The sequence below is a fragment of the Solanum pennellii genome, chromosome 5 (assembly GCF_001406875.1).
Source record: "Solanum pennellii chromosome 5, SPENNV200".
In the NCBI taxonomy this organism is placed as follows: Eukaryota; Viridiplantae; Streptophyta; class Magnoliopsida; order Solanales; family Solanaceae; genus Solanum; species Solanum pennellii.
Window position 1 is genome coordinate 75,762,011 of NC_028641.1, and position 13,044 is coordinate 75,775,054.

The 13,044-nt window shown below is 28.7% G+C and overlaps 2 protein-coding genes across 2 annotated transcripts; one reads left to right on the plus strand and one right to left on the minus strand.

The window, feature by feature from the left end:
* Nucleotides 1-2,171: 2,171 nt before the first annotated feature.
* LOC107018557 (glycine-rich RNA-binding protein 4, mitochondrial-like) lies at nucleotides 2,172-5,159 on the plus strand. Its single transcript, XM_015219066.2, has 5 exons — nucleotides 2,172-2,325; nucleotides 3,366-3,520; nucleotides 3,628-3,696; nucleotides 4,512-4,618; nucleotides 4,748-5,159. The coding sequence occupies exons 2-5, from the start codon at nucleotides 3,388-3,390 to the stop codon at nucleotides 4,895-4,897; spliced, it is 459 nt and encodes a 152-aa protein (XP_015074552.1). The 5' UTR covers nucleotides 2,172-2,325; nucleotides 3,366-3,387; the 3' UTR covers nucleotides 4,898-5,159.
* A 954-nt stretch (nucleotides 5,160-6,113) lies between these two features.
* LOC107019967 (UDP-glucuronate 4-epimerase 6-like) lies at nucleotides 6,114-7,540 on the minus strand. Its single transcript, XM_015220315.2, has one exon. It carries the CDS (start codon nucleotides 7,512-7,514, stop codon nucleotides 6,213-6,215), a length of 1,302 nt encoding a protein of 433 aa, XP_015075801.1. The 5' UTR covers nucleotides 7,515-7,540; the 3' UTR covers nucleotides 6,114-6,212.
* Nucleotides 7,541-13,044: the final 5,504 nt, after the last annotated feature.

The following is a 13,044-nucleotide window of genomic DNA, read 5'->3' on the forward strand; positions in this document are numbered from 1 at the left end:
ATATAATTCTTAAGCAATTTTGTGTTCTTAAGTGAACTCAATTCAAGTGAAGGTTTATGTTGATAAATTCTTAGTTGTGTGGTGTACCCCTCTTGGTTATAGATTCTTTAGCAATGTAAAGATACTTTGAAAATTAAAATTAATGAACTTTCATTTTAAAAAATATTTTAGTAATTTTTATTATCAAATCATATATATAACTTTAATACTAAGTGAAATAAGTTACATACTTCAAAATTTGAATGTGTAGTGCACCCACAAACGGTAATGATGTTCAATAAATGAAGGGAAAATATGAGAGACATATTTGAGGGAATTTAAATTGTTGGACATGATTAGAAGGGTAAGATATATGAGACTATTTTAGGCTATTTAAAAGAGGGTGTATGCTTTTAGGATATGATATCAAAATATGCCTAATAGATATATTTCTTAAGTTTTTTTGTTGTTTTCTTCTACTTCTAATCTTATAAGTATTCATCAAATTAATCTTAAATTTTTTGGTTTTAAGTAAGTACTCCAACTATAAAAGTATACATTTAGAAGTCTTAATTTTATCCTAATTGACAATTAAATATTCTAATTCATTTTTATTATATTATCATTAGCATTTAATACTGATGTGATACGTAAATTTTATAGATATTTAGGCGATCATTTTATAAGTTACATTGTTCAACTGATACATGAAAACACAAGCAGATATATCTAGAAGTACATATTTTCTTTTTTACTCTATTTTCTATTATTTTCTGTCATTTCAAAAAATGACAAATATTAGTCTTTTTCATAATTCTCTTACTTTCCTAGATACATTACCATAAACTATCACCCCAAGATTTTTTTTTCATGCCTAAAATCATGTATCATCAATTATCCTGAATTTCATCGATTTTTTGTTGTTCATCTTTTTCTGATACATAGAGTTCATATCTTTTAATGTATCTAGTTAATTTTGATTCATAGTTGTGCACATGACACGTAACTTTGTTGTGTTTATAACATAATTATGTATCAGGTGTTATTGATGTATCATATGCTGTTAAGTATCTATCACGTTGTTTTTAGTTTTTTTTGGTATATGATACATAACTATGTAAAATTGTCTTTTTTTTTTTGAATTTATTAAGATTTGGGAGAAAATTTGAAATTTGAATTGTTTGGAGCTATTATTTAGAGAGATTGACATCAATTTGATATACATGATTTGGGAAACTGACATTTAATTTTATATTTGATTTCCTTTAATCTCAACAAACTAATTGTATAATGTATCACAATTAATATATCCGAATGAAAGTTATATATCCGGATGACTGATATTTGGAGAAATTTTCGTAACTAGATATTACACTATGGGATATATGTAAGTTATACTTCAAAAATTAATTTACTTGTTATTTAAGACCCAATTTAAATAGAAAAAATTCCAGAAATAACAAAGATAAAAGACATAATAAGACTCTATAGTTATAGTTTCGGTAATAAGGCTCCATAATTATAGTTCTATTTTTATGGAGGTTGCAATTTTTATTTATTTCGTTTACCCATTTGTACATTTTGCTTATATATATACAAACAAAGCAAATATATACAAATGCAGGTTTGTATATTTCGCTTATGAAATACAAACAAGATAAGTGTACACAAATTTTGTATATATATATATATATGTGATTTTTTTTCATAACTCTGCTTGTATGTATTATTTGCCAATATACAAACAAGACCCTTTATTGACAATATACAAACAAAGTCCTTTATTAGTATGATTTTTTCTAAATCATATATGCAAATAAAGAAGGAAGTATAAACAAATTCTGAATTTATATACAATCAGGAAGTGAATTAGTATAAATTTTGAATTAAACCATCAGAAATCAAATTATACAAATAAAAAATCAAATTGCAAAATTTTGCAATACTATAACCACAAATAAAAAATAATCAAAACTATTGCTTTATTACATAATATACTATAAATGTTAATCATTTCACATAATGTTTCCATTTGACTACTTACATATATATATATATATTAATCCTAATAATTTAGATATCAAAATGAATGAATCAATACTAATTTGAAGTCGTATCACGTATGTCGTTAATAATTTGATCCAAAAATTATCCGACCCTAGCTCGATTCTAAAAGTACAACACTCGAAGCAACCATATTTACTATAAATAAGCCAAAGATATTTCTCTTAAACACCGCTTTTATAAACTCCCTTCTCCATATCCGAGAAGTGGCTTAAACCCTAGCCGCTCCTCATTTCGTTTCTCTTTCTCTCTCCTTAAACCCTGAAACTTCCTCTCGCTCAGGTAAGCTTTTTTACTGTAAAAATGGTGGATCAAAGCTTCATTTTTCTATTTCATGATTCAATTTTTCGTTGTTTTTGTGTTTTGATCTGGTATTTTGTTTGTGTTTTCGTTCTGCGTAGCCTAGCTTAATAGTATTAGTTTATTTATGCTTTGATTACATGTGTTTTGAGCCGAGTTTCTATTGGATACTGTCTATTTGGTGGTGAAGTTTGCGTACAATCTAACCTCCATGACTCTGCGTAATTATACTTGTTATGCTGTTGTTTGATCTGTGTTTGTTGATGTGTTTTATGTGATAACTTGAGGTGATTTGATTATATTTGTTTTGAGCTGAGTTTCTATTGGAAATAGTCTCTCTTATCCTCTCTACCGGATAAACGTGTAGAGGTAACGTTTGGTACATACTATATACTAACCTTTTTAGACTCTATTTGTGTGATTACCTTGTTGGATCTATGTTCCTTGTTATGGTTTATTTGATAACTTGTGATACTTGCTTTGTATCATGGAATATTTGTTGAATTTGTTACTCTTACTAATCGTGTATGTTTCTTCGCTATGATCTGAAAACTCTTATTTGAAGGTTTGACAACATGTTATGATTTGCTTGTGATTGGTGTAATTAGTCTTCCGATATTGATGTTTAACCTTCATAAGGTTGGGGTTCTAATCCAAATGTTGGGTTACACTGAGTATGTTGTTGTCGTTGTGATATTGATGTCTGTTTAGTGTAATTTCTACAGTAATATTTGTCCAGAATATTTTTGGATGCTAGGGTACCAGATATATTGTAAATACTCTCTATGTTTAACTTAAACTTTTCGTTTTAACCGAGAAGCTTTTATAGTCACTCAGATGTTGTCACTCAGAGGGTTGGTTTCTAATGGTTCCCTATTGCTGTCATTGCATATGATCGTTTATCAAATTACTGAATTATTGTTTATGGTTCTATTGTTTTTATGGTTGATGATCCTTGTGCTCTTTAAGTTAAGTGAATTGATTTCTAGATATCTTATTTGGCATTTCTATACTGTGCGCAGATTTGTGAATTTGTCTGCACAAATGGCTTTCTGCAACAAACTCGGTGGTCTGTTGAGGCAGAGCATTTCCACGGGAAATGCAGTAAGTGCAAATTCACCAACTCCAGCAATGCTTAATGCCATCCGGTGCATGTCATCAAAGCTTTTTGTTGGTGGTACGGTTTGAATCGTCTCTGTATCCTTTTTGGTTATAGATACTGACGGGTAAAAAAAGTCTTGCAGCTTCATAAATATTTGATTCTTTTATTCATTTATTTTATAGGTCTTTCATGGGGAACAGATGATCAGTCACTGAAAGAGGCCTTTACTAGCTTTGGTGATGTTGTTGATGGTAAGGCCCAGGAGGCAGATGCCTGTTGCTTTCTTCTCAATTTTTTCCCTCATCTCTTATGACATAGTTTGATTAAACATGGCAAAAAGCAAGTTCACATGAATAACATGGTCTTGTTGTACTTCACAAAGGATGTCAGATCATACTTTGTGCATCTGTTTGTACGTATCATTTAATTTATTATGTAAATATGGTTTTGGTTGCTTCATGTATCTGAGAATTGCTTAATGGTTGACTTCCACTTCTCAATGTCTGTCCAGTGTGTGCACTGATTTTCACCTCAGACGTATTAACATTCTGTTACTATCATTCTCTGACCTGCTGCCTGCTTGTATTAGTGTGGTTTTTCTGTATACCTTTAATGGGTTTTGAGTGCACAATATTGATGTAAATTTGATGGGTTCTCAGCAGCTCTTGAACAGGGGTTTTATATATATATATATATATGTATTGGGTGGAATTACACACTGAGCAGGTCGCATTTGTGAATCATTAGCTTTAACTTGTCGCATGCCTAGTGATTGGGTGGGGAGCACTGCATTTTTTCAGTCTGATAAGTTGTTGCCTCTTTGTTGATTGATATGGGGGATAGATAGCTAAAGGTGGAATTACTCGTTGTAGCTTTGGTCCTCTGAACTATTCTTCTTAGGCCGTTAAGTGCTTCCGTTTTTTCATTGTTTGTTGCTCAGGCTGTGAATGTGCTTCCGCTTTTTCTTTGTTTGTTGCCCATGTTGTGAATGTGCTTCTGCTTGTTCTTTGTTTGTTGCCCAGGCTGTGAATGTGTTCATGCTGAACTTTGTCTTTTTTTGTTACAGCAAAGGTAATCATTGACAGAGATTCTGGCAGATCAAGGGGATTCGGATTTGTGAACTTCTCAGATGAAGATTGTGCAAAAGAAGCTATGAACGCAATGGACGGTCAGGTAGAAACATCATACCATAAGACTGTTCTGTGCTCAAGTCTAGCGTCCACATTTAAATGTTCCTGTTTGCATTACAACTGCTTTACTTTTATCTGTCATAGCTGATGATACGTTATTATGTCTTTGCAGCAACTCCATGGAAGGAATATCCGTGTTAATTTAGCCCAAGAGCGTGCCCCTAGAAGTGGTGGATATGGCGGTGGATATGGTGGTGGTGGTGGCGGCGGCGGATATGGTGGGGGCTATGGTGGTCAAGCTAGAGATAACGATGCCTTCTAAGTTTTATCTTCGCTATTAGCTGTCATGTGTGCATGACAATATTTATCTTAGTAGAGAGGACTCAGTGTGATAGCTTTTGTTGAATTTATCTTTTAAAACTTCTTTTCAGCAAGGTTTTTTTAGTATCAATAATTTTTCCATATTTTATCACAAAGTCATTTGTGTCCTAGATGCTGTTTATTGTAATCAATATTCAACTATGCGGCACTTCTCAATATTGTTCTTTTATTTATAGTGAAGATGATAATTAATTGAGTTCAAATGGAGATGGTGAGGTTTACATTATTTATCTCAACTTAGATTGAAAGTGAGACGTACACTTTGAGTCCGTTTGGTCCTGTGATATAATAGACATGCGATATGAAACTTTTCACAAGTTCTAAAGTATTAAATAGCCTCTGCTTATTTAATCTTATCAAATAAATAAAAAATTATAAAATCGCGTAGTAAAATATTACAAAGTTATTTGTTCTCTACTTAATAATTGTTTCATTAATGTATTTGAGTAAAAAAGAAACACTTTTGTGAGTTAAAGTGATTAAATATTGGAGAGAGTAATAAATTTTATATCGGGGTGAGAATAATAATAAATTTCTAAAAGTAATGATGTGATTATATATTTTATTTACACGTGAAATAAATGGTAATATGGAGTTGTTTTAACAAAATATAAATTTATGGATCAATTTTTGTTTTAAAATATCTCAAATCATGATATGAATTCTCATATGATTTCATATCATGGTTTTTGAAAAATATGAATTCACATCTCATGATATAGAATGAACGTAAAATCGCATGTTCAAATATTGATTCCATTTCACAATATCATATCGCATGACCAAACACCTTCTTTGTTTGAATAATTATTAATTGTTATGTATTATTTTAAGATAAATTATTTTTTGTATGATAATTATAATGTCATTGTTATACAAGTTGCACACTGAAAATATATTTGCAAGAAAAGGTAAGGCTAGGTTCATATATAGGTATAATAAGAAGATATGGTAAACAGTAAAATATAATTATTAGATAAGGGATGAAATACAAGTAAAATAAGAAAGAAAAGGTAATGTAGTGATAATATTTGTCTAAGAAGTGTTAAAGTCTCATATTCTTTTTATCAATAAAGTGAGTTTAAACATAGTTGCATTTCAAGTTTAGAAAATTAATTAAGTTATTTATAAATTGATTCGAATAAAAGAATGTCACATAAAAATAAAAATAACATGATATAATTCAAATGCGAATACAAAAATTAAAAAAAAAATGTGGAGGACCCACGTTACTTGATTGGGTGTAGGTGTATTTCCTATTTTATCCTTGCTTGAATCCCATAATAACTTAAATACCACTTAACAAATTTCCTTAATCCACTTGACAAATTTGTAGTCGGCTTATACCCAAAATCTCTATACGCCAGGCTCACGTTAGCATGAGTAAACGGAACGTCACCGTTTCGGGGCATTCTAATCAAATTCTTTTTAGCCTTAATGTTGAGTAAATTTTCCAAAATTGCCACTAGCTTCTTCACCGATACCGGCGAAGTATTCCCCAAATTATACACTCTCAACTGCGCCGGACCTCTCTTCTTTCCGCCGCTACCGGTGCTTTTCTCCGCCGTATCAATCGCACCTAAACAACCTTTCACCACATCATCTATGTACGTGAAGTCACGCGCCACCTCCTTATCCGATACGTAAACCTTGATCGGCTTCCCTTGAATCATATCCTTTGTAAAGAAGAAATACGCCATGTCCGGCCTTCCCCAAGGTCCATAAACAGTGAAGAAACGTAACCCAGTTAATGACAATCCGTAGATATGGTTATACGTGTGAGCAATTTCTTCACCGGCTTTTTTCGTTGCAGCGTAGAGGCTAGCTGGTTGATCAGTCCTGTCATTTTCAGAAAAAGGTACCTTCGTGTTTAACCCATAAACAGAGCTTGAAGAAGCCCAAACAATGGCGGGTTGTGGATTAGCAGATTTAGCAATTTCTAACAAATTAACAAATCCATTCACATTTGAATGTACATACGAAAGAGGATTCTCCATTGCGTAACGAACGCCGGCCTGTGCAGCTAAATGAAGAACATGAGTAAACCGAACAATATCGAACAATTTATTAACCAAATCAATATCATTGATATCACCATCGACGATAAAAATCTCATGTTTCGACATTAATTCCTGACGAGCACGTTTCAACGATGGATCATAATACGAATTGAAATTATCAATTCCAATAACTCCATCTCCGCGTTTCTTCAACGCTAATCCACAATGAGAACCAACAAATCCAGCTGCACCGGTCACCAACACTACATTCCCGTTGATTTTCTTAGGTATAGAAGAATGCCGGACTTTTTTCTCCCAACCCGCGCCGCCACCAAAGGAGAACAGGCGGCGGCCGTGTTGATTTGAGTCGGTAGAAATGAATAAAAAGTGATTTAATATGAATGAGCCGATCAATAACGCAGAAATTAAAATGGCGATAAAATAAAGAAGTTTAATAGAAGCTACGATAAGTTTTGTGCTACTGTTAACTTTATGAATATAAGTATTACGATCTAATTTTGTTGATTTTTTCGTATCGATCGAAAAAAGAGAAGCCATATTAGTGAAAATTTTTACTATATGAAATTGAGCTCAACTTTATTAGTAAGTAAAAGAGAAGAATTGAGTGAGTATTTATAGAGGAGAAAGAAGAAAGTAAAATACTTATTCATTTTATGTGATAATATTTAATAGAGTACGAAGTTTAAAAAATGAAAATTTTGAAATATTTATCTTTTAAAATGATTAAATTATTTTTTTCTCTCCTCACAAATATATTAGAGTAAAAAAAATTAGACGGAAGCAGTAATAGAATAAGTTAATACTATTCATCCTATCTAATGATAATAATATATATTTCCTATTTAACAATGATTGAACTAACTTTTAATGTAAAATTAAATGTTTTATTTGTTTTAATTTATCTCTAGTTTTAACTTAAATATGAATTCTTAATTATAAGTGTTGTTGTTTCTAATTTTACTTTATATAGGGAACATAATAATAGTAAATTTTAAACAAATCATTTTATAGCTTACTTATTTTATAGCCTCTACGTTAGCTTAAAAATAGACATGCATAATAATTTCAGTCATTTTATTTTAATTTAGTGTTGTTTTTGTTTGTTGTTATCGTATTATTTTTTTGGTTTGTTTAATTTTAGAATTTTTTTTATATTGTCAGAAAAGGAGGAAATTTTATATTTGTCTTGCTCTTTTTAGATTTTATCTGTGTAATAACGCTAGATTTATTATTATTATTTTGAAAGAAAAAAAGTTGATCTCTATTGAGTAACAACACAGATAATTTGAATAATTAAATTCCTAATAGATAACTCAAAACTATTAGTAGAAATGCAAAATTTGTGATTATTCACCAATATCAAAGGAATCCAATATACAAATTTTAAGAAATTGAAGGTTGATATATTTAGTTAAATATTATAAAAATTAACATTAACATTAATTATCAATAATTTATTTTCTATGGAGGGAGGGGTCACTGTAAGCCTATTTGGATTGACTTAAAAGTAGATCAAACCTATTTTTAAGTTAATTTTTGATTTCTGAATGACAAATATAATAAATAACTTAAAATAAGTCAAAAATAATTTTAAATGAGTTACGAAGTGTTTGACATAGTAAAAAATGATTTAAAATAAGTTAGAAATCAAAAGTAGGTCTCCCCCCTACTTGTTATTTTTTGATTCAAAAGTTATTTTAATTTGACATTTTATTTTAACTTAAAAGCTATTTTCTTTAAGTCAATCCAAACGGACACAAAGTGTTTTAAAGCTATTTTAAAATAATTATGTCACTTCTAATTGGGCCCATTTTTAAATTTAGATCTTAATTTAGTTATGAAAAATTAGAAGGTTCTTTTCGTCACAAAGGGTTTTTATTTTTGAAAATTTTCTCCAAAGATGTGCTATTGGTAGATATAAGAAAATGACTATCTAGTGGAATTTCTATGTCATTAGTTAAAAGTTTCAAATTTAAATCTTAAATATCAGAAATAATTTTATTAGAAATATCATTTCAAAATTAGAACCATATAATACGTAAATTTGAGAATGAATCATTTTGTACCTATCTATTCCACTTTCTGACTTCATAAAAGAAAAAAATTTAAAATATTTTATTCATTGATTGATAATGATTACGAAAATAATGATTTATGATTGATCGTATTCTTAAAAAAGAAGAAGAGATCTTCAAAAATGAACGAGCAAAATTAAATTAGTCAAGCTTCAATATAAACATCATATAACATTAAAAAAAATTAATAAAATTTATATAGTCTAATGATAAGTATCCCTTTATTTTCAGTTATAAAATTCCAATTATTGAACTCCAAACATTATATAGTCTTTGATAAAGAAAACATGCACCACAAAAGTTAAAATTTTTCTAATATTTTAATATAATCAGATTTTAAAATAAATATCAAACACATCATGTAAAAAACGAAAAAAATTATCAATAATAATAACAGCCGGCCATGCCGTTAAACATGCTTATTAGTAATTGGGAAGCTTCTTGTCTATTCTGTCTGCAAACGGCACTCAAACATCAATAAATATAACATGTATAATTATTATAATAATAATTACTATATAGTATAGTAATTAACTAATTATAATGATCTGAATAATTGTGTCTTATAAAAAATTTAGGCACATGATCATTGTACGAACTACAACTTAAGATAATTTTTGCATTACAAAGAATTAATGGGATTAATTCCTCTGTTGTTTAATTATATATCTTTTTCCTCATCGTATAATATTTGATTTTTATATTAGAGTTTAGATTAATTTTGAATCATGAATTGCGAGATTTATTTAGGGGTGACACTCTTGATAAAAGATTCTTCATACTCGGAACTCAACTTCTGATTATTAGTTTCGTTCCGGAACTATTAACAACCTTAAAAACATCAATCTATTTGACTAATTAAACTTAGATACATCTCCGGTTTGTCACATGACATGATAAGTGGTGTTACACTTTTGTAGGAACATGAGTTCAGATTAATTTTAAATTGCGCACTGCAAAACTCATCTGGAATTGTCACTCCTGGTAAATTTTTATACATGTAACCCGACTTCTATTAAGGTTTAAGGATAAACAATTCTTTTGAAATACTTCTGAACGTGACGGAAATTATTAGTTTCGTTCTTAAACTGTTCAAAATGTAAAAGCTCAACTTGACATATGAGTACACCAAATGGTCTCAAACTCTTGTGGGAGCTAGCGTTGGACTCTTTAATTAAAAACTGAGAGACATATTGAAAACACTCATTTGAATAGTTTTTGCTTCGGCAAATTGCCCGGGGTCTATGCTTTTTGAATCCAACCGTAGATATTATTTCAGTCGTACCTCTGTTCTTTTTTTTTTAGCCATTGTTTGGCAAGCTGCGGTAAGTTTTGAATTTAAGAATGTGTTATCACTCATGTTATCAGATTGAAGATCTATTTAAATTTAAATAATCAAATAATTTTAAAAAAAATTATCAATAATTTAAAAATAAAAATAAATATTAACATTGAGTATATATATATATATATATATATATATATATAACTTTTCTATCAGTCAACATTAATTCAAGCTACAAAACTCATCATGTTTAAATTTAATGCACTTTACAGTGACAATAACATTGCCTTTCTTCAACTATATACTGTCCAAGTGATGGGGGTTTTCAATCTTCACATCCTGTCTGAGCATTTTTTGATCTCTTATTTTACGTGATATTTTTTGATTTTTAAAATTTTATGATATCAAAAATTTTAAATTAAACGAAATCAGATCAACTTATGAATATTTTAAAATTAGATTTTAGATAGTTAATTGTTGTTCTTGTAATGTTAATATACTAAAAAAAAATACATTTTAAATATTGATCGAAATTTATATGATATTTTTAAAAACAAAAAATGTTGGTTTTGTTTGTGGCTTTAGTTTCTTCTCCCTGTCTGCATGCATGTGATGATCTTGAGGAGTTTTTTCATAATTACTTTGACTCTAATTGTTATTGCATAGCTCTAATTTTTTTTAAAATTGTATCGTATACGGTATATTAACATGAGTCGTGATGTAGTGATGGAATTATTTTATTAATTAAGAGGTTTTATATTCGAATTTTAAATATGAAAAAATTAGTATGTAATTTGAATTTAATCGAAGCTCTAATGTGGACTCAGAACACGAATGAGAGATCAAAAAATTAAATTATATTGCATAGGAAATGTTAATTTAAATGTTTCGTAAAAAAAAAATAATTTTAAAATTTAGAATTCGCTATCTCTAATTAAAAATTAAATACAATTATTTTCATTTTTAGATGTAGTCCTTCAATTGTTTCCCCATCATCCAACATGTTGACATGTTTTCTCTGTTAAGGTGATTGAATTCTTGATGCCGGTCTAAGGTGGTGTCCATGTATGGACCAGGTCAATTAATATACCTCGATCGTCGATCGACAAATTAAAGGTTCGAGCTATATGAAAGGGTAAATGAGAATATATTAATTTTATTGAGTTGAGATTTAAAAAAATGTATAATAATAAAAAAGTGGGACGTCAAATATCAATACGATATATATATATTTTAAATTTTTTACAAATTTAACTGGTTACTTGTGTATCTTTAAAATTGAAAATAATAAATAATAACTGGTGTCAAATTAAAGACGTTTATGTATTATGCAATTAAAAAACTCAATATGTATTATATATTTATAAAACTAATTTCAATCATGTATATACCATATAAATTTTTTCAAATGAAATTCAGATGAATTTCATAACTAAAAGTGAAACTATTATAAGTGAAACTTTCAGCTTTAATGTTCTACTTGGATTAGTTGAAAAAGTTATATTTACGAATTTTGTTTAATAATGGAGTCTGATAAGGGGTAGACTGTTTCAATTGTTTATTTGGAAATGTTTAGACATTTTCTATATGATTTTAACTTGTTTCAAGCTATTATTAAGCCAGAATTTGAATAATAACTGAATATTTAGATTTTTATTTCGATAATGTTTGAAATTTAGACTTAGATTACACTAAATGAAATTTGAATATTTAAGAATATATCGAAAACATGATGTGACTTTTGTAGAAAATAAAAGATTTCTGACATATTAGTCAAAATATAATTAAAAAAATAGTGGAACAACACAAGAGACCCTTATATTTGGCTCAATTAGACCTTTATATTCGTTACTTTGTCAACTAAATTTTTAAATTCATTAAAATATGATATTTGTGAAATGTCATGTCATTTTGTAGGATTTCATGTCATTTTTAATGACACATAAGAAATAATTTTATTTTTTATTTTACAAAAGACATTTTAAAAATTTTCATTATTATGTTCTTCAACATTTGCTATCAAATTACAATTGAGGACGAAATTCATGCCGAACATGTGTAATTCTTCTTATTGAAATTCTTACATTAAAAGTTCACGAAATCAATAATTTATCGTCAAAATTTTAAAATAATTTCACAAATTGACAAAATCGATGTTCTTTAAGTTTATTCATGAATTTTTTTTAATTTATCAATATCTATCATCATTCTTCACATTATGTCATTTAAGATTCGAGAAAAACTTACAAATCGAAGTTTTGGAAATGAAATTTTAGCAGAAAAGCTTAGATGATATGATTTGCAGCAAAGAGCAAATTTAAATGAAATATTTAGGACTGAATTTTGTTGGTTTGAGTGGGGGTAGGGGTGGATGACTAACTTTAAGCCGAAGAAGAAGTAGGTGATGGTTGTGGTTTCGAAGAAGAAGAAAATTCTCAATTTAAAAAAATTATTTTTAAATATTTTTTTTAATATAAATATAATGTTTACTCACCTTAAGACGTGTGCAATCGTTTTTTTTTCTTCTTCAAATCAACAATCTTAATGCCATGTAAACTTGATCAATGACCAAATGTGCTTAAAATATTATTTTCAATTGATAAGCATTCAGTTGTCAAAGTCACAATTATAAGGGTTAAGTTGGCAAATTCATGAGTATAAGAATCCAAATTACGAACTTAACCAAGTAAATGAGTCTTTCAAATCA

Coding starts and splice junctions, on each gene's coding strand:
- LOC107019967 (XM_015220315.2), bottom strand. CDS start 7,514: ATGGCTTCTCTTTTTTCGATCGATACGAAAAAATCAACAAAATTAGAT.
- LOC107018557 (XM_015219066.2), top strand. CDS start 3,388: ATGGCTTTCTGCAACAAACTCGGTGGTCTGTTGAGGCAGAGCATTTCC. Junction 3,521..3,627: donor ATCAAAGCTTTTTGTTGGTG/GTACGGTTTGAA, acceptor TTTATTTTATAG/GTCTTTCATGGGGAACAGAT. Junction 3,697..4,511: donor CTTTGGTGATGTTGTTGATG/GTAAGGCCCAGG, acceptor TTTTTGTTACAG/CAAAGGTAATCATTGACAGA.